The sequence below is a fragment of the Rana temporaria genome, chromosome 10 (genome assembly GCF_905171775.1).
Source record: "Rana temporaria chromosome 10, aRanTem1.1, whole genome shotgun sequence".
In the NCBI taxonomy this organism is placed as follows: domain Eukaryota; kingdom Metazoa; phylum Chordata; class Amphibia; order Anura; family Ranidae; genus Rana; species Rana temporaria.
In genome coordinates, this window is record NC_053498.1 from 127,130,366 (window position 1) to 127,153,626 (window position 23,261).

At 43.4% G+C, this 23,261-nt stretch overlaps 1 protein-coding gene across 2 annotated transcripts in view; it reads left to right on the forward strand.

The window, feature by feature from the left end:
• NFRKB (nuclear factor related to kappaB binding protein) overlaps nucleotides 1-18,201 on the forward strand; it is a 57,299-nt gene extending 39,098 nt beyond the window's left edge. Inside the window, exons 15-26 of one of the 2 annotated variants that reach the window (XM_040326242.1) lie at nucleotides 831-888; nucleotides 1,006-1,180; nucleotides 4,282-4,388; nucleotides 4,501-4,624; nucleotides 4,707-4,786; nucleotides 6,078-6,289; nucleotides 6,371-6,638; nucleotides 6,723-6,920; nucleotides 8,690-9,343; nucleotides 11,993-12,099; nucleotides 14,117-14,252; nucleotides 17,696-18,201. In XM_040326242.1, the coding sequence (XP_040182176.1) occupies nucleotides 831-888; nucleotides 1,006-1,180; nucleotides 4,282-4,388; nucleotides 4,501-4,624; nucleotides 4,707-4,786; nucleotides 6,078-6,289; nucleotides 6,371-6,638; nucleotides 6,723-6,920; nucleotides 8,690-9,343; nucleotides 11,993-12,099; nucleotides 14,117-14,252; nucleotides 17,696-17,845 (2,269 nt within the window). In that variant the 3' untranslated portion in view covers nucleotides 17,846-18,201. Of the gene's footprint in view, nucleotides 1-827; nucleotides 889-1,005; nucleotides 1,181-4,281; nucleotides 4,389-4,500; nucleotides 4,625-4,706; nucleotides 4,787-6,077; nucleotides 6,290-6,370; nucleotides 6,639-6,722; nucleotides 6,921-8,689; nucleotides 9,344-11,992; nucleotides 12,100-14,116; nucleotides 14,253-17,695 lie in introns of both variants that reach the window. The other variant, XM_040326241.1, reaches the window with a different exon arrangement.
• Nucleotides 18,202-23,261: the final 5,060 nt, after the last annotated feature.

A 23,261-nucleotide genomic window follows, 5' to 3' on the forward strand; every position in this document is an offset into this window, starting at 1 on the left:
CATGTGGTAATTCAATTGATATTTGGCACTGAGACTCCAAATATCTTTGTAGCAGGATGTGGTAACACATTATTGATTTAAGCACGAGGGGCTTAGATCTAGCGCTGTTAATGTTTATTTTAATTGATGCATTAGACCATTGATTTTATAGGCATACTTGAATTTTATAATAACTTTACACTCGGATATAACAAATATTACCCTCTGTTTCTATCTACACGTATGACATCCACTCTCCCCCCGCATTGGTAGTGATGACGGTGGTCTTGGGCATGTTCCGGCCACTTGGGGACAAGTAATGTAGATCACATGAGCAGCATTATTGAGCGTCAACTTTGGAAGTACAGCACCCGTGAAAACAGAATTAAGTGCTGTATATACTTTGTTTTCTGGTGGACTGTGGGAACTGAGGATGTGCCTGGTGAGACCTCTTTAGATTTTGTGCCTTAGAGCTTACACAGTGCTGAGGACTCTTCCTGCCCCTAATGAGAGCACTGCATGCCTAAGTGGCCAATCACTAGCACTGTCACATGGAAGCAAGGGGAGTAAGTCACATGCTCTCCATACCTGGAAGAACGGGGTATATCTTTATTTTTGCTTCCAGCAGCTGAAATAAAGGGAATGCACTTGTGTGCAGCTGAGGACGGCAGCAGATAAATTAAGTTGATGAGTAAAGCACCAGATGATTGAGGATTTGTGTTGAACATGACATAACCGTAGAAGAAACCTGCGTTTGGTTCATAAGGCAATTCAGAAAAGAGTCAGGGCTTTTTAATATTGAACGGCATTATTTTGTCTGTAAATCTGACCATTCAATTTTGTTTCAGAAGAACGGATTACATTGTGCGGCCGAGTTCTGGAGATGAGAAGCGGATTTTCCAGGAACAGGTTGGTTTCCATTATTACGGTGTCACTTAATTAGTAATGGCCTATTTTTTACTGATAACGAAAGGTCATTTTTTTTCCATGACTTCCAGCTGTAATTTCTGTCTCTGCTCCACCCAGGAACGGCACCGCTACCTCCAGCCACACAAGGCCTTCACTTTCCGCATGCATGGATTTGAGTCTGTGGTGGGTCCAGTGAAAGGTGTATTTGACAAAGAGACGTCGCTGAACAAAGCTCGTGAACACTCACTGCTGCGATCTGATAGGCCAGCTTACGTCACCATCTTGTCTCTTGGTAATTTTCCTCCTGTGTCAGCTCTGGGTGGGCGGGGCTTGGGCAGCTAACCATTTGTGACATGGTAACATAAACACTATACTTCATCTTTTTACACAAACTTTTTATATTTAGTATTTGGCTTTTTGCTGTGTGTTTTTTTTCTCTTTGTGAAAGAATTAAAGGAGACTAACCAGGGGCAATATTTTTCGCACAGATCCAGGAAAGTTGGAAGGAGCTTCCATTACTTTACATCCTATTTAAAGCCCATAACACCATAAAATCTACCCTTGCATTGTATTTAAGGGTTAAATGCTTAAATGGTAAGCTCGCCTTTTACAGAAAATTTGTAAGATGTACTTACACTGGACCCCCTCCCCCATCCCCCCCCCGGTCCAGCTATACCGGAGTCCTGCGATATAAAAACAGAGTGTGACCTGACATAGCCACTGTGGCAAGTCTCCATCCCTAATCAAAGTACCAATGGGACTTTGAATGAGGCGTGTCACAAATGAAAAAGTAACAATGTAAATTGCATAAAAGGGTACCCAAGTAAAAATATTTATTTTACAAGTTGAAACCTTTCATTGGCTCAAGGTACAAAATACAATTGGTATAAGAACAGATCCCAGAAATGCCATTCTAAGCTGACACGTGACAAATTACAGCTTTAGAGATAAATACATAATGATGTTTGCAACCATGGGTACATGAGTGTTCCTTATGGAAATCGAGAGATTGAGGGCATGATGTGAACTCTACGCACGTTTCGTGGTTTTGTCCAGTCGTCCGATATACATATGCCAGCTCAGAAAGCCAGCCCAGCCACTGATAGGGGAAACGGGGGATGCTGGATACAATGCTAGGTCTGGGGCTGAGGCAGGGGCCCCCCCACCCAAAGCAAGGGTGCAGTGATGCAACGAGTAGATAACCATTAGGTGATAATGTGAGGGGAAGGTGGGAGGACACATCTGATGCACACTGAATTTGTGTAGGGTGATTGCCTGAGTGAACAAAAATCAAAGTGTCTCTGCAGTGGAGACATGAGAACTGAGAAGTCCCGCGATCACCCGCTGTGAGACATCATCAGTGTGTACCGATAGGAGGCATTCTAATTGTCCCATGGACAGCGCTGACCAATCAGAACCTGCCTAGCCCATTCTGTCAGCACTGGAGAAGAGGAGAGAAGGCCGATGGGATTTTAAATCCCTGAACTGGTATATCAGCGATCCGATTCTCTCACAGCGGTAGATCGCAGAACTCCGGTATAGCAGGACCAGGCGATGGGAAAGGGGGTCTAGTGTAAGTTCACCTTCCAGATTTTCTGTAAAGGTGAACTTATAATTTAATAGGTTTAGGGGTAGATAAATAGAGAGTTGAGGCCCATACACGATCAGACTTTTCGACAACAACGGTCCAATGGATGTGTTTTATCGGACAATCCGACCGTCTGTATGTTCCATCGGACAATTGTCTGTTTTTCAATGAACAAATGTTCGCTGTGAATGCTCTCAAATGCTCTTTCCGACAAATGTCCGATGGAGGATCATTCGATCGTGTGTACACAAGTCCATCGGACTAAAATCCAAAGGACAAACACGCATGCTCAGACATGCTAAACATCAGACAATAGCAGAAGTTGCCCAAAGGGTGGCGGTAAAGAGCTGAAAAAACATGTGGTTTGGTGAATGTTGGCTGAAAATGTTCTGCTGGGTGTAATGCATACCAAGTTCACGGCCGATGCCCCTTCTGACAAAAATCCACGGAAAAGTCAGATGGAAGTCTGATCGTGTGTATGAGGCTTAATACTCACCTGACAAGCCCGCAGGCTGTGCGACTGTTCCCCTGAAGTCTGTGCTCTTTGGCATTCTGGCCAGCAGCCAGCATTTTCACTTTGACGCCATCACATACAATGCAGGATAGTAGAGGGTCAAAGCAAGGAATAAAGGAAGTTTCATGCCTTATTCCTCTAACCCTAGCCTTAACCACTTCAGCCCCGGACCATATTGCTGGTCAATGACCGGGCCACTTTTTGCGATTCGGCACTGCGTCAATTGCGCGGTCGTGTGACGTGGCTCCCAAACAAAATTGGTGTCCTTTTTTTCCCACAAATAGAGCTTTCTTTTGGTGGTATTTGATCACCTCTGCGGTTTTTAATTTTTGCGCTATAAACAAAAATATTATATCATTTAATATAATTGCTATAATAAATATATAAAAAATATATTTTTTTTTCCTCAGTTTAGGCCGATACGTATTCTTCTACATATTTTTCGTAAAAAAAATCGCAATAAGCGTTTGATTGGTTTGCGCAAAAGTTATAGCGTCTACAAAATAGGGGATAGTTTTATGGCATTTTTATTAATATTTTTTTTTTTTATTAGTAATGGCGGCGATCAGCGATTTTTATCGGTACTGTGACATTATGGCGGACACTTTTTTGACACATTTTTGGGACCATTGGCATTTTTTAGCGATCAGTGCTATAAAAATGCATTTTTTTACTATAAAAATGCCACTGGCAGGGAAAGGGTTAACGCTAGGGGGCGAGGAAGGTTAATTATGTTCCCTGGGTGTGTTCTAACTGAAGGGGGGGGTGGGACTGACTTGGGGAAATGACAGATCGCTGTTCATACATTGTATAAACAGAAGATCAGCATTTCTCTCCTGACAGGACCCAGAGCTGTGTGTTTACACACACAGCTCCCGGTCCCCGGTCTGTAACGAGTGATCGCGGGTGCCCGGCGGTGATTGCGCCTGCCGGGCTCGCGCGTCGGGACCAGGGGCGAGCGTGCGCCCCTATTGGCTGATTCGCGAGATGACGTAATATTACGTGATCTCGCGCAGCCGAGCCGACCTGCCGCCGTAAAACTGCGGCGGCTGGTCGGCAAGCGGTTAATTAACATTTAACCTTTATAATGAAGGGGAGCCCAGCTTCAAGGGTATTTTTTAAAGTTCAGCTTTACAAAACAACCTTAATTTTGCCTACAATACATTTTCACAAAAAGAACAAATTTAAAATGTGTTCTTCAGATGTAATGGGAACTCTATAATCTGAATTGTATGTGATAACTATGACGTGTCCTCTTTATAGATTGTTCACGTAAACTTTTCATTCTCAGTTCGTGATGCAGCAGCCCGTTTGCCAAACGGTGAGGGTACACGTGCTGAAATCTGTGAGCTGCTGAAGGATTCCCAGTTTCTGGCACCTGATGTTACCAGCGCTCAGGTAAGTCATGGTTTATTGATATTGGGCTGGCGGTTTTTGTTTTGGGGTTCCTTGAGGGCTTCAGCGTTAATGTACTACCCAAACTCACACTGTCCGCGTCATCTAATGTTAGGTTAACACGGTAGTGAGCGGTGCACTGGACCGGCTGCACTATGAAAAGGATCCATGTGTGAAATATGACATTGGACGCAAGCTGTGGATCTACCTCCATCGTGACCGCAGTGAGGAGGAGTTTGGTAAGTCCTCTGTTGATCAACTCTGCTTTTGATGATCTTTTTTTGCATAGAGTCTTATCCTTTTTGTTCTCTTTTTCTGCAGAGAGGATTCACCAGGCACAGGCAGCGGCAGCCAAAGCCAAGAAAGCTCTGCAACAAAAGCCAAAAACGCCCTCAAAGATCGTACGTTTTTGGTTTCTTTCCTGTCCCCCCATTCCTGTCCCCCCTATATTGTTTTCTTCCTACAGTTCATCTTTTCCATATTCACTTATATCAGCACACCGGTGAATGTCAGAGCCATGTTTATGGAGATGGGTTGCTCCTTTACTGCTCTTGAAAAGGAAGTTGGTGGAAATCTCTCCAAAGGGAATTCCCTCTTTTATATACAGCCACCAAAACAAGTGTCCCCACTGGAATATTTTTTATTTTCTGTTTTAAGTGACAACTCAATTTCAACCCTGATGACAATGGTCACCAAGACCTCAACAGAAACTTGATGGAGGTTCTTATCCTTCCTCACTTAATCCACAGCTAAAAAAAAAGTTGGACATTAGATATTGTATTTTAGTGTAGGAAAACCATCATAATTGGTTAGGAAGAGCTGAGGAGTTGGGTTTGCTATTTTTTAATGGTGTGGCTGAGGCTGTCTGCTCCCCTTCTGTATGCGGTGTGGCCTCTTTGGTACGTACTGAAGGCGTGGGGTCCCTGTCCTGGTATATTGCTTCTTGAGGTTCAATACTTTAAATCTGAACTCATGGATGCCATAATGGGCACCCAATCAATTTTTTTTTTTTTTTTTAATGGTTCTGATGTCATCAGCTGCAGCTGACATCCCTAAACTGTCCTGGAGGAGGGTCCTACAAGATGTTGGGAATGATTGTTATACGTGCACTAATTAGAACAACATGTCTCCTGAATCTTTGGGCATCTAGTAATGTGTATTGGTTTTTCTGTGGGCAGTGACAGAGGAATTATTTTTCTCTCTGTCCCCAGATTTGCAATTTCCCTTTTCATTGGAGTAATCTGCTCATTATGAGTGGTCAGGTGTGCAGACCTGCCTCACAAGCACAACTTCAGTGCTGAAAGCTAACTGCAGAAGTAACCATTCTATGAATCGTCCCCTGTTCAATGAATGATAAAGGAAATGACCGGTCACTAAAAAACAAAATCGCTGCACAAAACCTTGGGGTGGGCTTTGAGAGCTCTTCTGACAATTGGTTTTGGATTAGTGGACTGATTGTTCTTCGTGGAGTTCGGGTTTAAGTCACTGATTCAGAAGTATGCATATCAGGGGATTGGACTTCACTGGAAACTTGTATGGTGTGGGCAATGTGTTTTATGGGTCAACTATGCTGTGAGTCGGGAGGCACTGAAGCAAGAGACAGCCAGGCAGGTGATATTTTGACAACAGCAAAGGCATCCTCTATATTTTTGGCAGTTCAGACTTCCTTTTTAATTTTTGGTTTATGTGCAGAAATCCGGCAACAAGGAGTTTGCGATGAGGGGCAGCAGCACGCCTGAACCAGTTCAGCTGAACTTTAATGAGTGCAGTATGCCGCCAACACCCGGGACACCCAGCACACCAACTACACCAGCGCTTCCAGCAATGCCAATGTCCCCCACATCTGCTGCAGTCAGTAAGATTCTTCCCAGCAATGTTTCTGAGTCCCCCAAATCCAGTCCGAGGTAAGAAACCCACAGTCTGAGTCCCTTATACCTTATCCAATGGTAAAACAGAATTTAATGGTGTGTGTTTTCGGTCTGCAGTGTCCTTTTGGTGTCCCCGCCCACCATGCCTCAGCTCAGCACTCTGCTGGCTCCGTCTGTGACAAGTCAAGTGACTACTGTGACCGCGCCTTCTGTCAGGAACATTACGCTCCCCTCCACCCCCTCAATGCCACAAGTACGGATTGTGACGGCTTCTGCTGCTATGCCAGCTGCTGCTCCGCCTGCCATTGTTACCCAGTCTCTTTCTCCCATTGTAACGCACATCAGGATGCCTGTCACAACGACCACTTCTAAAGGAATAACTCAGGTAGGAGCGCAATGCCCTGCTGGCTTGTAATAATGAAATGGGTTAATTATCCCAGCTGGATTATAATTGTTTTTCTCTCCCCAGGTGGTGACAATGCCAGTGAAGACGCAGGCAGCTGCCACCATCCCGCGCCCAGCCATTACAGTAACTGCTCCTGGAACCATTTCTGTGACCGCTCTGACTGCACCTACAGTGGTCACTTCCAAACCAGTAGTCAGTACCCTCTCAAGTTCAACACCCACAATACTGCAGAGCATCACAGGACAGAACATCATCAAACAGGTGATTTATGGTACAAATCTAATCTATAATTTGTATTGTCTGTGTGATGTCAGGAGCTGAGGGGTACACCGTGTGATTTCAGGGGGTACAGGAACACGGTGTGCCATCGTGGGACACTGGGTAATGTCTCGGGTTGTGAGGATTGGATGTGATCTTGGGGGGGAGCAAGGAAACTGTGCCAGTGGAGGGGGGGGGGGGTTACTGTATGATGTTGGGGGGCCTGCAGAGACCCTGTATGGTGGGGGGGGGAGTGCCTGTGAGAACGCTGTACTATGGGGGGGTGAACAGGTCCCTGTGCCCTCAGCTTGTAGATCTGAATAACCAATATATTTACAAATCTTCAGAATCTTGGGTTTGCTGCATTTGCATTTTTCTCGACATTAGAAAATGATACAAGGTTAGGTCATTTTCTGTATGTGCAACAAAGACTTACTAGACTTGTACTAAACTTTTATAATTTTCATCCATTTTATACCCTCCAATCTATTCACAGTAACAAATACATTTTGGCTGCGGTTGGTTCTTAAACTTTGCATAAGTGGAGGATACCGCGCTGTCACATAAAACATAAATAAGCAGGCCGCACAGCAAGAGACAATTGCAAGTGAAAAGCGCTGAATGAGAACGGTCATAATGAGCAAGACCATATATGGCATAAAAATAAATTGCGTTATACACTCTGAATGACATGCGTGCTAACAAATTAAATAAATAAACTAAATATAGTCCACAACGTGATGGGAAAAAATTATCTAATCCATAGAAATCCATAGATGGAAACTGTGGTATGTTAGTCCAGGTAAGTGAATGACTATCTTGAAACATCAATAGAAAAACAAGTGTGGAAAGAAGATAATGGGAGAAGCCACCACCAACATAAGGTTAGCTTACCAGAGCTGTTGGACTCAACAAGGCATATGTCGTTGAAGCTTATGGTGACAGCACACCGGTAGACAGGGACTTCCACGTCTGCAGATGTTGGCACAGGCAAGATGGTGATCGCACTGTCCCTCAGATGACTCCCAGCAGAGAAGGAAAACTCTGAGGGAGGTTGGTCGAATCCTTCCCATATGCTCACAGGATGCAACCAAAAATGAAACAAAAGTTCCACGTAGTGTGAATCCGCATTACAAAGAATATTTATTAAAATTGAGGAACGCATTTGAGGAGGTAAAATAGCACTTGTAAAATAGACTGGAGATTTAACGCAATGGCATCAGCAGGCTCAGGATTATTTCACAGTCTATTCTACAAGTGCTTTTTTACCTGCTAAAATGTGAGTGTTCCTCAATTTTAATAAATATTCTTTGCCATGCGGATTCACACTATGATTTCTTTGATTTCTGGTTGCATCCTGTGAGCATATGGGAAGGATTCGACCTTGTTAAGTCCAATAGCTCTGGTAAGTCTTCCTTTATGTTTGTGGTGGCTTCTCCCATTATCGTCTTTCCACACCTGTCCTATTGAGGTTTCAAGGTGGTCATTCACTTACCTGGACTAACAACATACCACAGTTTCCATCCATGGATTATATGCATTTTTCATCACGTTGTGGACTATATTTAGTTTATTTCATTTGTTTGCATGCGTGTCATTAAGAGTGTATAAAGTCGTTCTTATTTTTCTTTCTTTTTTTTTTTTTGTACCATATACGGTCTCACTCATTATGACCCTTCTCATTTAGCGCTGCACATATATTCGTTAACTTCAGCTTTGGATCTCCTGTGGTGTTTGTGAACCATCTGACCAGTCTCTCTTCTCTCTGTCAGGTTGCAATATCTGGACAGCTTGGTGTTAAGGCCCAGCCTGCACTTCCAACCACCAATCTGCGCATACAGGGCAAGGACGTTCTGCGGCTTCCTCCTTCTTCCATCACCACAGATTCTAAGGGTCAGACTATACTGCGCATCACACCTGACATGATGGCGACGTTGGCCAAATCCCAGGTCACAGCTGTGAAGCTCTCCCAGGAACTTTTCTCGGGTGCACCACCCAGCAGCTCCAGCAAAGGGCTTTTACATATGACGTCCAACCCATCATCCCCTTCTCCTCCAATACCTACAGCCATCAAGGTGGCACCTGAATTGAAGACGGCAGAGCATGGTGGCCCTGGGTTTAGACTGATGCCTGCTCTGGGTGTTTCTGTAGCTGACTCAAAAATGAAAATCACAACTACTGCAGAGACAAAGCCAGCCACAACTATACGGATTGTGCAGGGACTGGGCGTTGTGCCGCCTAAGGTGGCAACTACACAGAGTATTACAGTGACTGCCAAACCTGTAGCCATGGCATCTTCTGCCCTGGTCAGCCCTGTTCATGCGGCCTCAACCATCAGTCTTTCACCCACCACCTACACTGGCACAAAACAAGTGGGAGCAGCAACAGCCACTGTACGGCAGATTCCAGTGACGGCAGCTCAGCAGGTGAGATGTTTGTGTGTGTGTGTGTGTGTGTGTGTGTGTTTGTACGGACAGAGACCTCTGATGGGGTCTGGAGTTGAGTATGTCCATGAACAGACCCCCCTGATAAAGCCTACAGCCGTGTGTATGAACTGGGACCTCTGATGGGACCCAGCGCTGTATGTGTGTATTAACAGAGACCCCTGATGGGACCCGGAGCTGATAATATCATAAATAAGGTCTGGAGATTCTGGAGACTTCCCTAGATTATTTTATTGTCCTCATCAAAGCATATGATAAAAATGAAAGCTGAACACAAGGGAAACTGCTAAATAAAAATATGGTAACTATTTAATATGGCAAATGATTTCTATTTGACTTTGTCCAACCCTGAGATATACACACAGTCTGCAGAACAGCATAGTAGTCACTGTTTTGTGAACTGACTTTTTCCTTTCTGTTTTGTGGGACAGCTTGATCACCTTTCCCCAGCCTGTGAGGCAGTTGTACGAGATTTTTGCAGTTTCTCTTTTCTCGCCTCCAGTTGGCATTTTCCTTGTTGGCGTGCCAGATTGGCACTTAGTACAGACCTCCCCCCCCCCCCCCCCCCATTTGTTGTACTGTACATGAGATTACTGGAGGTAATATGAATTGATATTCATGCACTTTATATTTGCATTTAAAAAAAGGATGTCCTATAACTAGGGTTGTCCAGATACCGATACCAGTATCGGTATCGGGACCGATACCGAGTATTTGCGCTAGTACTCGTACTCGCGCAAATACTCCCGATACCAAAATAGAATACTTTTTTTTTATTTATTTTTTGTGACATCGAACACAAATTGGATGGCACCATTGGATGGCACTGATAGGTGGCACTGGCATTGATTGAATGGCACTCATAAATGGATGGCACTGATAGGTGGCACTGGCATTGATTGGGTGGCACTGATGAGATGCACTAATAAGCTGCCTCCCTGCACTGATGCACTAATGGGCACTGATCTGCACTTTTGGGCACTGGCACCGATGAGCTGCACTGATAGGTGGCACTGGCAGTGATCACTCCTTCAATGATATGTAGTTTTCCAGTACCGTATGCTAAAAAACAGCCCCACACCATGATGTACCAGTTCTTCATAATTCTAAAGAAAATATCTTTGGTCTGTATTGTGGTTTGAAAACGGTCACATGACATTAAAAAAAAGTATCGGTATTCGGTATCGGCGACTACTTGAAAAAAAGTATCGGTACTTGTACTCGGTCCTAAAAAAGTGGTATCGGGACAACCCTACCTATAACCCATAATAGTTTTGTGGGTTAAAACTGAATTAAAGTTTTAACCCATAAAATATACACAATAACCCGTGTACTAATCCCATAACCCATAAACCATGTACAAATACAGCAATAATTTTTTTTAAATACAAGCATTGTAAATACTTGAATAAGTCCATGTGCTGCAGAGCTCAAATTGGAAGTGGGTGAAGCAGCACAAGGAACCAATTAATTGTGCCACAGCATTCCTGTGTGAACAAGGAACAGCCTGTTAAGAGGAGAGACGTTAAAGCGGAGGTTCACCCTTTAAAACATTTTTTGACATCACACAAAGTCGCGCCATCCTACCGACACAATGCCGGTGTGTTTTTTTTTTGTTTTTTTTGTCAGCACATACCTCTTAATCCCGATTTTTTTTTTTACCTCACGGCGATCCCGCGGGAGTGGGCGTTCCCAAGCACTGCCTGTGATTGACAGGCTTCCGAACGGCGCATACTGCGCGTCACAGGTTCGGGTTCTGTCGGCAACCTGTGACGTGCAAAAAAAACAAAACACCGGCATTGTGTCGGTAGGATGGCGCGACTTTGTGAGATGTCAAAAAATGTTTTAAAGGGTGAACCTCCGCTTTAATAAGTATGCTGCCTTTCCTTTACTGTCCAATCACAGGCAGGGGCCAAGTCAAGATTTCTAATATTACTTTTTAGTTACTGTATTTATCGGCAGATAAGATGCACAGGCACGCACCTTCATTTTAAGAGGGAAGTTTCAGGAAATAAATAAAAATTTTAAATAAAGAACTTTGAAGCAAAATAATGCAGCCTGATCAATGCCCATCTGCAGCCTCGCCATTGCCCATCAATGCAGCTTGATCAATGAGTCGGATTACTGCTCACTCAGAGGGGACAGGGAGGGGGATGGGATGAGTGCTGTCAGATTACATACAGCGAGAATCTCCTGTTTACTCGTCGGCCTCTTTAATACAAAAGTCCCACCTCCTGGACAGGCTTCTATGATGGACAGAACATTGGTCCAATGCCGGCCCAGGAGACGGGACTTCCTATTACAGAGGCCGCTGAGTAAACAGGAGATTCTCGCTGTATGTAATTTGACAGGGCTCGTCCCGCCCCCCTCCCCGTTCTCTCCAAGGAAGCCCAAATTGCAGTATCGGCGTATAACACGCACACACTAATTGCAACCAATTTTCAGGGTGAAATAGTGAGTGTTATACGCCAATAAAGACCGTATAACTGTCTAGCCCAGACCAGGAAAGATTTCTGTTATGGAACCTGGAATAATTTTTTTTTTTTTTTTTTAAAGCTGTAGTTGATGATGGGAGTAGTAATTCAGTGTGGGGGTTGAAGTATGTTCTGTAACTTTTTTAACCTTTCCCAGGGCAAAGTTCCGGCTCGAATTACCGTGCCACTGTCAGTCCTCGGTCAGCAGATGAAGGGGAAGAGCGTCATGGCGGCTCCCATCATCAAAGGAAACCTGGGAGCCAAGTAAGTGCCTTCACCATTACCATTATGGGAGCCACTCTGTGGTCCTTAAACCAGAATTCCACGTAAAACCTCTCGTCCCCTGCCTGAGGTTATTGTATTAGTGCACTTGCGACAAACAATTGTGTACTGTCCGTTTTTATTTGCACTAACATACAATTTTTCAGGATAAACTTTTGGGATGTGTCCCCTTCATCAAGGTCCAAGCAATACTGCTTCGGGTACAGGCCCCGAAAGCTTGTCCTGAAAAATTGTATGCGTGTGCCGGTTCACATTGATGCAAATTTGATGCGTTATTAAAAGCCTAGATTCGCTTTTCATCCAAAAACACAATGGGGGTCGATTTACTAAAGCCAAATACACGGCAAGTGCACTTAGAAGTGCAGTCACTGTAGATCTGAGGGGAAGCTCTGCTGATTTCTATCATCCAATCGTGTACAAGCAAAAAATGCTTTATTTTTCTTGCATGTCCCCCTCAGATCTACAGTCACTGCACTTCCAAGTGCACTTGTAGTGCAAAGTAGATTTGCCTTTAGTAAATAAACCCCATTGTGTTCAGTGACGGTCGTTCACATCTATGCGTTGCATAGAATGCATTAAGATAAAAAACCTTCTGACTTTACATCCACTTTAATGTCGAGTTTTGGACTTATCTATGTGTTTTAGCAAAAGCAGAGCTGGAAAGCACACATAGTAAGTGCTGGGGTCTGCAGCTCTATTTATATTAAGAGGCATCTGGAGTGATTGTACTAATTACCCCTCAAGATCTCCCCCCCCCTTAATATTATCAGTTAAGTACACACTTCATTTGACTGTATAAAGCTTAAACACATTTAACTTTTTTTTTTTTTTTACTTTTTATGATACAAGAGTCCGAATAGAATTTAAGTCTGGACTTTACATTCTAATTCTAACACTTTTCTCCTTGCACACCCAGCCTTTTACAGTGTCTTTGTCCCCTGCCAGGGAGATTCACCCTCTCTGTCCTGGTCGCCTTTGTCCCTGAGAAAATGATGGTAATATCTAGGGCTGCAACTAACGATTATTTTCATAATCGATTAGTATGCCGATTATTGTTTCGATTAATCGGATAATAGTCTTTAAAAAAAAAATTGCATTTGTAAAAAATTTGGGGCCAATTTGTTGTTGGGCAGATTACAAAACACAAATTGCCACAAAAACACATTACATGCTTTTCTGCAGCTTCTCCATTGAAGTATATTGAACCAAAAAAAACAAAATGGCACCGTTTTGCGTTAAAAAGTCTTTGCCCTTTCCAAATACGCAGCTGCTGAATAAAATCGTGGATGTGAACGTGTCCCATAGGAAAACATGTAAATGAACTGTAGTGTGTTTCTGCAAAAAGCACCAAAAAACTGAGGTGTGACCCCGGCCTGAGAGGTTTAGTAACATAATGGGGGGTTAAAAAAACAATAAGTACAAAAAGAGCAAATAATCGCTACTGTAAGGGGTTAATTTTTTTACTGTGGGACAGTGAAAGTAATATTTACAGTAGCGATTTGCTTTTTTTGTACTATAAAGAGCTAATTTTAGTTTTTTTTAACCCCATTATGTTACTGGCCCATTAATCGATTATGAAAATTGTAATCGGTTAATTTCATAATCGATTAGTTGTTGATTAATCGATTAGTTGTTTCGGCCCTAGTAATATCCTGAACTTCAGTTGTTTGGGGGGGGGGGGGGGGGATCTTCCATTTGAGGGGTGTCTTGGTGAGAACTAAATGTTGTTTGCCTGAGGGACAGGAAGTGAAGGGAAATCTCCCTACAGAGGCACAAACTGCAAAGGCTAAAATTACAGGATTTTAACTTTTCTATATTCTATCCAAAAAAAATGTTGGCTTTAGATTTACTTTGAGCAAGCAGTTTGGTTGTTGTGGGAATGGTTTCACTTCTATTCTAATTTGTATAATTCTACTCCATGGATGGTGCCACAGAACCCTGAATGTGTTTTTTTTTTTTTTTTTTTTTTTTTCTTCTTGACATGTTTTTCTCTCTTCAGTATAAGCGGTTTGGGACGTAATATTATTCTGACTACCGTGCCAGCAGGGACCAAACTCATCGCAGGAAACAAACCCGTCAGCTTCCTGACCGCACAGCAACTGCAGCAACTCCAACAGCAGGGCCAGGCCACACAGGTATGAGGGGAGGAGCCTACAGGGGAGGTTACTGTCAGGAGCCACTCACAAAGGACAATGGCCTCTGAGCCAGGTCACAGGCAACCAGCCAGTCCAAAGATTGTCGGCTTCCATCACTATAGCAAATAGAAAGCTCAAGAATGGACGAGGCCAGGCCATCAGTCGGCAGCACTGGTAGAAATTTGCCTATCCATGCAATGAACAGTACAGCTAAGCAGTCTTGTAGTCCCCAGGTTTTGTGATACCTTGAGCAGTTCAGGGATACTTTACACTTCCAGAGCTGTTTTTGCATTTTTTGGGCACATTTAGAACATTATTTTAGCCCTGAAGATTGCATAAAACCAGGGCTGTGGAGTCGGTAGATAAATGTTTTGACTCCTAAATGTTCCGACAATCTAAATTTAGTAGGAGTTGGAGTCGGTGCATTGTTTGCCGACTCCGACCCCAGGTACCCAAAATTTCCTCCGACTCCTCGACACCAACTCCGACTACACAGCCCTGCATAAAACCCCCAAAGTATTAAATATCTTCTGAAAGCAGACGCCCTAGAGAATAAAATGGTGGTAGTTACAATTTTTTATGTTGCACAATATTGGCACAAAGGTCTAGGGCAGCATTTAACAACCAGGGTGTCTTGAGGTTTCTTTAGGGGTGCCTTGGCAAAATACTTGAAAATTTCCCCATAATTGTATATAAGGCGGTGGGTGGATGGATGAAACCTGCCCTTTAGTTACAGGTTTGCATTGTACACAATTAAAACCTTCTAGCTGCCAACATCCTAACGACCAATGGCATGAGTTGATAAGGAGGATGTCCGTTGTCTACATATCATCCTTGTTTGACCTTCCCGTGCCTCTCTATCGGCTTTGGTCTCATTAGCTAAGTGATGGAGAAAAAAAAAAAAAAAAGTATTATTAATTTATTGCATTTTCATCCAAATATGAGATCTGAGGTCTTTTTGACCCCAGATGTCATATTTAAGAACACCTGTTATGCTTGATTCTATTACAAGGGATGTTTACATTCCTTTTAATAGGAAATAAAAACGACACAACATTTTTCTTTTAAAAGTGTCAAAATGGAACAAGAGCAATAATTCTAGCCCTAGACCTCCTCTGGAACTCAAAACATGCAACCTGTAGAATTTTTTGAATGTCGCTTATGGAGATTTTTAAGAGTAAAAGTTTGACGTTGTTCCACGAGCGTGCGCAACTTTGTACCGTGACGTGTTGTGTATCAATTTACTCGGCGTAACATTATCTTTCACAATACAAAAAGAAATTGGGCTAAATTTTTACTGGTGGTTTTTTTTTTTTTTTTTTTTTTTTTTTTTTAAATTAAAAAAAAGTGTATTTTTTTACAAAAAAAGTGCACTTGTAAGACCGCTGCGCAAATACGGTGTGACAAAGTATTGCAGAGACTGTCATTTTATTCTCTTTGGTGTTCAAAAAAAATAAAAATATAATGTTTAGGGGTTCCAAGTAATTTTCTAGCCCAAATTATTTTTTTTTAACTCGTAAACCCCAAATCTCAGAAAGAGGCTCGGTCCTTAAGTGGTTAATGTTGGGCGGTCTACGTATATTGATGTTGCTGCATTATGTAAAACTATCAGAATAATTTTTAAGTTTTTAGAATGGGGTGCCTCAAAACTGTCTGCCTAAAATTTTGGAGGTTACCTCGAGATTGTCCATAATTGTAAAGGGTGCTTTGACTGGAAAAAAAAGGTTGAGAAACACAGGTCTAGGAACGCAAAATTTCTGTAAAAAATACAATAAAGTAATTTTAGGGCACACAGACACAAATTACACCATTTTTGGGGGTAAAATACGAGCCAACATTTTCATGTTTGGGTGGTTTTTGACACGTTTCCTTTTTTTGTGGGGGGGTCTCAAATGTTTGGTGGGTTGCTTGGGTGTAACCATAATTTTTATATAAAAAAAAATGTGTACGTACGTACGTACGTACGTACCGGTACATACATACATACCATATTTATCGGGGTATAGCGCGCACCCCTAATTTTGACCCTAAAATCCTGTAAAAAAAACATTTTATTACATTTTACTACTTACAGTTTTGGTGTCTTGCCCGGCGCCTCGTCCAGTCAGGCGTCCGTCTGCGGCCTCGGTGGTGTTCTCCCGCGCTGTCTTCATGTGGAATCCCCGCTTTCCGCGCTCAGTTTGAAGCCTCCGCCGACGTATACTGAGCACAGTACACTCGGGTATATTCGGCCAGGCTCGGCTTCTCGCGCATAAACGTCGCAGAGCGTGACTACAAGCGAAGCCAAGCCTGGCCGAATGTACCTGAGTGTACTGCGCTCGGTATATGTCGGCGCAGGCATTCAAACACGGCGTATCGGCGTATATCGCGCACCCACAATTTTGCCCTGATTTTCAGAGCAAAAAAGTGCGCGATATACATCGATAAATACGGTGCGTGCGTACGTACGTACGTACGTACGTACGTACCGGTACGTACGTACGTACGTACCGGTACGTACGTACGTACGTACGTACCGGTACGTACGTACGTACGTACCGGTACATACGTACGTACCGGTACATACGTACGTACCGGTACATACATACGTACCGGTACATACATACGTACCGGTACATACATACGTACCGGTACATACATACCGATGCATGCATGCATGCATGCATGCATACATACATACATACATACATACATACATACCGGTACGTACGTACGTACGTACGTACGTACGTACCGGTACGTACATACATACATACATACCGGTACATACATACATACATACCGGTACATACATACATACATACCGGTACATACATACATACATACCGGTACATACATACATACATACCGGTACATACATACATACATACCGGTACATACATACATACATACCGGTACATACATACATACATACCGGTACATACATACATACATACCGGTGCATGCATACATACCGGTACATACATGCATACATACCGGTACATACATGCATACATACCGGTACATACATGCATACATACCGGTACATACATGCATACATACCGGTACATACATGCATACATACCGGTACATACATGCATACATACCGGTACATACATGCATACATACCGGTACATACATATGTATGGACCTGGCAGTAAAGGGGTTAAAGTACATTCCCCAGTAAACCGTAAATGTCCCTGGTTTTCCTCTTGCCAACATTTTTTTTATTTGTGGTGTTATTGAATGCAGTGTTGAAAGTGTGTGTAGAAAAGGGGCCCTGTCATAAAAGCTGATCATTGATATCATTTGAAAATTAATGTAAATACCCTGTGGCTTCTATTGATAAGACCTGCAGATTATTAGGGATGTCAGTTGTCCCAGCTGTATAAAACACAAGTTGCTGCATTGTATATCATAACTAAGACTTCAGTGTAATTAAAAATTTCCTTTATCCCTACCAGGTGCGAATACAGACGGTCCCAGCCTCCCACTTACACGCTGCGACAGCCTCCACCTCCCCGGCAACCTCCAAGACCATGTCCACAGTTGTAGTTACAACAAATCCTCCCAGTAAACCAGCAATGGACCCTCAGCGACATTTGAACTCCTAAGTTTAATTGTGATGAAGTGAGATTTGGGGCTCCCTGTATGTAAGGACTTCCTCTGCAAGTAGCTGTCTTTTATTATGACACATCTATGCCAGCCAATGGCGGTCCTGGGAACGGTTTCCAAGCCGGCCAAAGCAACTATGGGAGAGAGGAGCACAAGTTGACATGTTGTCTATCATCTATAAATGGTTGCTAATGCGCACAACTGATTTCTCGAAGACGGACACAATTTGCGTTCTGATCCTTAATATTTTTTATGCTGATAAGGCAAATGATAAAGTAATTAATATATATGTATTTGCCTTTTGCTTCTGAATGTTAAATATATTTAAGACTGATAAAAAAAAAAATGTGCTGCATTTCTGTTTCATTGTGGATATCAGACCTGCATTGCATGACATCTGGAGGTCCCCTTTCTTGGAACACTGTGCTCCCTGTAACAGACCTCATTTCCCCTGTATTGCCTATTGAACAGCTGTAAGACAGTGGCGGGTGCTCATACGGATCGCAGGGGTGTCTCTCCTGTAGAAAAAAGATAGGAAGAGAAAAATTGCGCTAACCAAAAATTGTGATTAAGAAATATAGAAGGCAGCAATCGCGTGACCCAACACAAGCATATATAGAAAAAAGAAAAAATCGCGCCAACTTAAATGAAAAACAACAATCAAGTCCTTTGTAAATAAAACAAAAGTGGTAATAATGTCCAAAAACAGTTGAAATCCAGAACAGACAACGCCCAGTGCACTGATTGATGTGTGAGCCGCCACCACATGGACTGAGGCTTACCAGAGGGTGATTAAATAACAGCGTTATTTATATTCCATAGCAGGATAATCCAGGGTATGGGGTCACAGCACAAGATGGATCAGAGATGCAGCATAGACCACAGCAAATACGAAATCCACGGCGGGATATGACCAGACTTAGTGTGGGGTACTCTTCCTAGACCGTTTCAGGCAGCCCAACGATATACCACATAAAGGGAAGGAGACCGCAACATAGCGTAGTATGTACAAACTGGTTTATTTAAAAGATAAAATGCTACTTACACAAGAAAAGTGCAATCGAGCGATAAAAACAAATGCCGGCCGGCCGGCATGAAACAGGAGCCCTTCCTCCTTGTGTAAACGTGGTGACGTCACTGCACGCCATCGGGACAGACGCGTTTCGTCATACGTTGACGTTTTCAATGCGTCTCCCCTGTAATTCATGCGCCCGGCCCCTAATCTACCTGCAGGGCGCCAGGTGCATGAATTTTTATTTTTTGTTTTGTTTTAAAAAAGGGTGGGCTCAGGGGGCAGAACATTGCGCCCCATGCCCACCCAGTTGTGACATTAGCAAATTAATATTCCCTAATGTCTTCCTGTTTCTCCTCCCGGCCAACCAGGAAGCGGGTCCTGATACCCGATTGGCCGAGAGTCCTAAGTCCTGATTGACTGAGAGGGGACGCCAGTGGGAGATGAGTGCAGGAAGCAGAAGATTCACTAATGACAAAGGGGAATTTCTTGTCCATGAAAATCTTAAACCTTAGGGTTATACTGCCTCCTACAGGAGTATTGGATACTGGCAAACAAAAATAAATAAACTGTAGAGCAGCCCAGGATAAACGCTCCTACTAATACCAACATTCCTCAGTGTTACAAGTCTCCTAGGAGGATAGATGTGTTTTCTTTATTTCTGCTTGTTGTAAATACTAATCCATCTTTTTTTTTTTTGTAGCTACTTTTATTTTTTATTCAAGATTTATCTTCATCCATTGCTGCTGCTGGTTTTATCTAGTGACTTACACCTATCCTATGTCGTTATCCTCAGTCCGGCCTTTGAGCTGTAGGCAGGTGAATTGGACCAATGTGGCATCACCGGGCTCCACAGAGCACTCCTCCAGGTTTAGTGCCACTGGGATTATGCAGCAAGCTAGTCCAGTTTGCTGAAATTTCATTGCAACAACTCACCTGTCACCCACGTGAGACAGAATGCAATTTGTTTAAATTATCAATATATATGTTTTCTTTAACAATACTTTAAAAGTAATGCAGAATGCATTAATAAATTGTTAAAAACAATAATATCACAATTGTTATATGATACATAGGTCCCAATTGGGACCACTTAAACTTATGCAGTCCTATTAGTGTAATAATTCTCAGAACTGATCTATACTATAAACATTTAGCTAATTAAACAACTAGCCTTGATTAGACAGGGGGTGACCAGAACATCTGGCACCAAAGTACATTATACATTATCATAAGTATATACACACAGAGATGAGCAGATGGACAGAAACAATATGTGACCCAATTAACAATGGGAGAGACATAAACTTGTGTATTCTGTCCACTAGACAAATCTTTAGAAGACAATGTCCCAGCAGTCCGATACAGTTGAATGAATTCATCTTCATAGATCTCTTGAGGATTATGGTTGAAAAATATTTATGTTCCAAATGGAGACTCTCCAACCCAGTCTGCAGAAGGACCACCATATTTCCTTTGACTATTAACCTGTACAAGATTAATATTGCACCTTTCCTTCCACTTCAGAAGGGAAGCTTTATTGTCATTCAGAGAATGAATCTAAGCCTTGCCCTCAGCATCCATTACCTTGTCCATCATTGGCAAATGATCTGCTCTCTCCATTGGCCATAATAAGTGGGTAGGAGACTTGCCCCTAGTCCTCTCCATAAGCCCATGTCCTTGTTGGGTCTGTCACAGGCTGGACCCTGCTACCAGACTGCCAGGTGTCTGAGTATTTATGGGTTGTCTCCCCACCTTCTGGGCCCTGCCTGCTCAGGGATTGGTGGAAACTCCATAAATATCCAGGCTCCAGCCTCTGTCCCTCCACCCACTATTTTCTGGAAATATCCAGAGTTGCAGAAGACAGGATGAGGTAACAGAGCCACAGCCTTTGTAGCACTAAACAGCCTCCTAAACAAAATACACACATGTTCATCTGTATAAACTAAATGTTCCTATACCAGCACCAGTTTGCTTTCATTAAAGTGGAGTTCCACCCATAAATCTAACATTACATCAGTAGTTTTAAAAAAAAAAATGTCATTAGTCCTTTAAGAATATTATTTTTTTATTTTATTTTTTAGATGCCTTCAAAGTGTTGTTGCTAGGCAGAATAGTTAGAATCTTCCCTCTTCCTGCACCTAGGTGCTTAAGCTTCCTAACCTACACCGCACAGACTCCTAGGAATGTAGTGGGTGTAACTTTCCAGGAGTCTGTGCACTCCCCAGTCTCGAAGAATCATGTGACTTGGACAGTACAGGTGCTGAAACCGGATCTTAAAACTATTACACTGCTTGTGCAGCACTGAGCATGTGCGAGATCTGCAAGGCTGAAATCCAGGAAGTCATACAGTCTGGCTTCATGATGCCCACACTTAAGATGGCCCCAGTCAATTTCTATTTTATAAAGTGTCTAAATGCTGTAACAACCTAACAAAACGAACCTTAGTTTACAGACTAACTTTACTAGAATACATTAAGCTTGTGTGTTACAGGGGTATTTATATTTAAAAAGTGAAATTGTGGCCGGAACTCCGCTTTAATTTCAAGCTCTGAAAGACCGCAAAGAATCCTTTCTGCTTGTACTGCAAGATTGTCTGATCAATGTGCGTGTATTACCATTTCTTGTCCTGATGACTATGTCAGTGTTTGGCAGGCAGCTGGCAGGCTTGATTCACTTTCCGCACTCTGCTAATGTACTTTAACGTGAACATTATGACGTTCTTTGTGTAGGAACACAGCTGGGTTCTGTATGAGATTCAAAATAATACATAATTCAGGACAAGCTTTGGGTAGATTAAGGTGGCCAGACGTCCCCGGTTTCTGGGGGACACTGATCCCATTTTGTTTCCAGGTTTAATAATTGCGTTCCTGGTGCCTGCAGGGTAATCCATTTGAACATTTCCTTGATTTGGGCCTGGAGCAGAACAAGGGAGAAGGGGTGTGTCTGGTCCTGTGTGTCTCTGGGATTATTGATGATGTCATATGCTGATACTACATGGTCTTCCCAGACCCCTTCCTCTTGGCTTGAGCAAAAAAAAACAATTGCAGCCACTGTGCCCATCATACACAGCTACTGTGCCCATCAATTGCAGCCACTGTGCCAATCAACTGTCACCACTGTGCCATGCCATTACACACAGCCACTGTGCTATCAATTGTCACCACTGTGCCCATCAATTGTTGTCACCACTGTGCCATGCCAAATGCAGCCACTGTACCATGCCATCAAACGTTACCACTGTGCCCATGAATTGTCACCACTGTGCCCATGAATTGTCACCACTGTGCCCATGAATTGTCGCCACTGTGCCCATGAATTGTACTCGCCACTGTGCCCATGAATTGTACTCGCCACTGTGCCCATGAATTGTACTCGCCACTGTGCCCATCAATTGTACTCGCCACTGTGCCCTGTTAAATTCTGCCACTGCGCCCTGTAAAATGCCCCCTCCCCATTTCAGCCCGGCACTTACCTTTTTGGGGTCAGCCATCCTGCTTCCACCGTCCCTCGATGTCTTCTCCCGCCCTCGATGACGCTTCAGCCAATCAGGTTACCAGAACCGGTGAACCTGATTGGCTGAGACGCCTGTCAGTCTTGTACAAGGAGCGCATCCCTAGTGCGTTCCTTGTATAAGCTTCCGGGACCCGAGGGCTGTACTCAGAAAAGCCGATCAGAGCCGTTGGCTCTGATAGGCACTTCCGTACAGCCAACCAGCTGCTGTTATTCAGATGGCCGGACATGAGCGCCGACCATCTGAATAGAACAGCGGCAGCGGCGATAATAACAGATTCATGCAATGCATGAATCTATGTTATTAGACTCAGTGGCGGTGAGATCCAGAGGGGGCGGCGCTCCAGCGCCCTCTATGGACGAACCACCACTGCTAGAAAGTCCAATCAACATTCCCCCTCTTGGTGACCTTGTATTGGTTAAGGTGGTACTATCAGCCGCCACCTTATGTTCACCTGGTCCAATTTCTTTATATTCTATCATGGATGATGGTACTTGTTTATCGATTTATTAATTAGTTTTATTTGAGGCTATACTCAAAAATTGGTCAAAGTGATAGTAAAGGCAGAAGTTTTTATGCATTAAGATATAAAGCCTTCTGCGTGCAGCAGCCCCCCTAATACTTACCTGAGCCCCATCTAGATCCAGCGATGTTGCAGTACTGTCTCGGCTGCACAGTACTTCCCTCCTCATTGACGGAGACAGCAGCGCGGCGACATTGGCTCCCGCTGCTGTCAATCAAAGTTGGTGAGCAGAGAAAGAAGGAGGGGCTGGGGTCAGGCCCCGACTCTGTACCTGAATGGACACACGGAACTGTGGCTCGGGTGCCCCCATAGCAAGCACTAAACAGGGGAGGGGCCAGAAACAGATGAGGGATCTGTGAAAAGGAG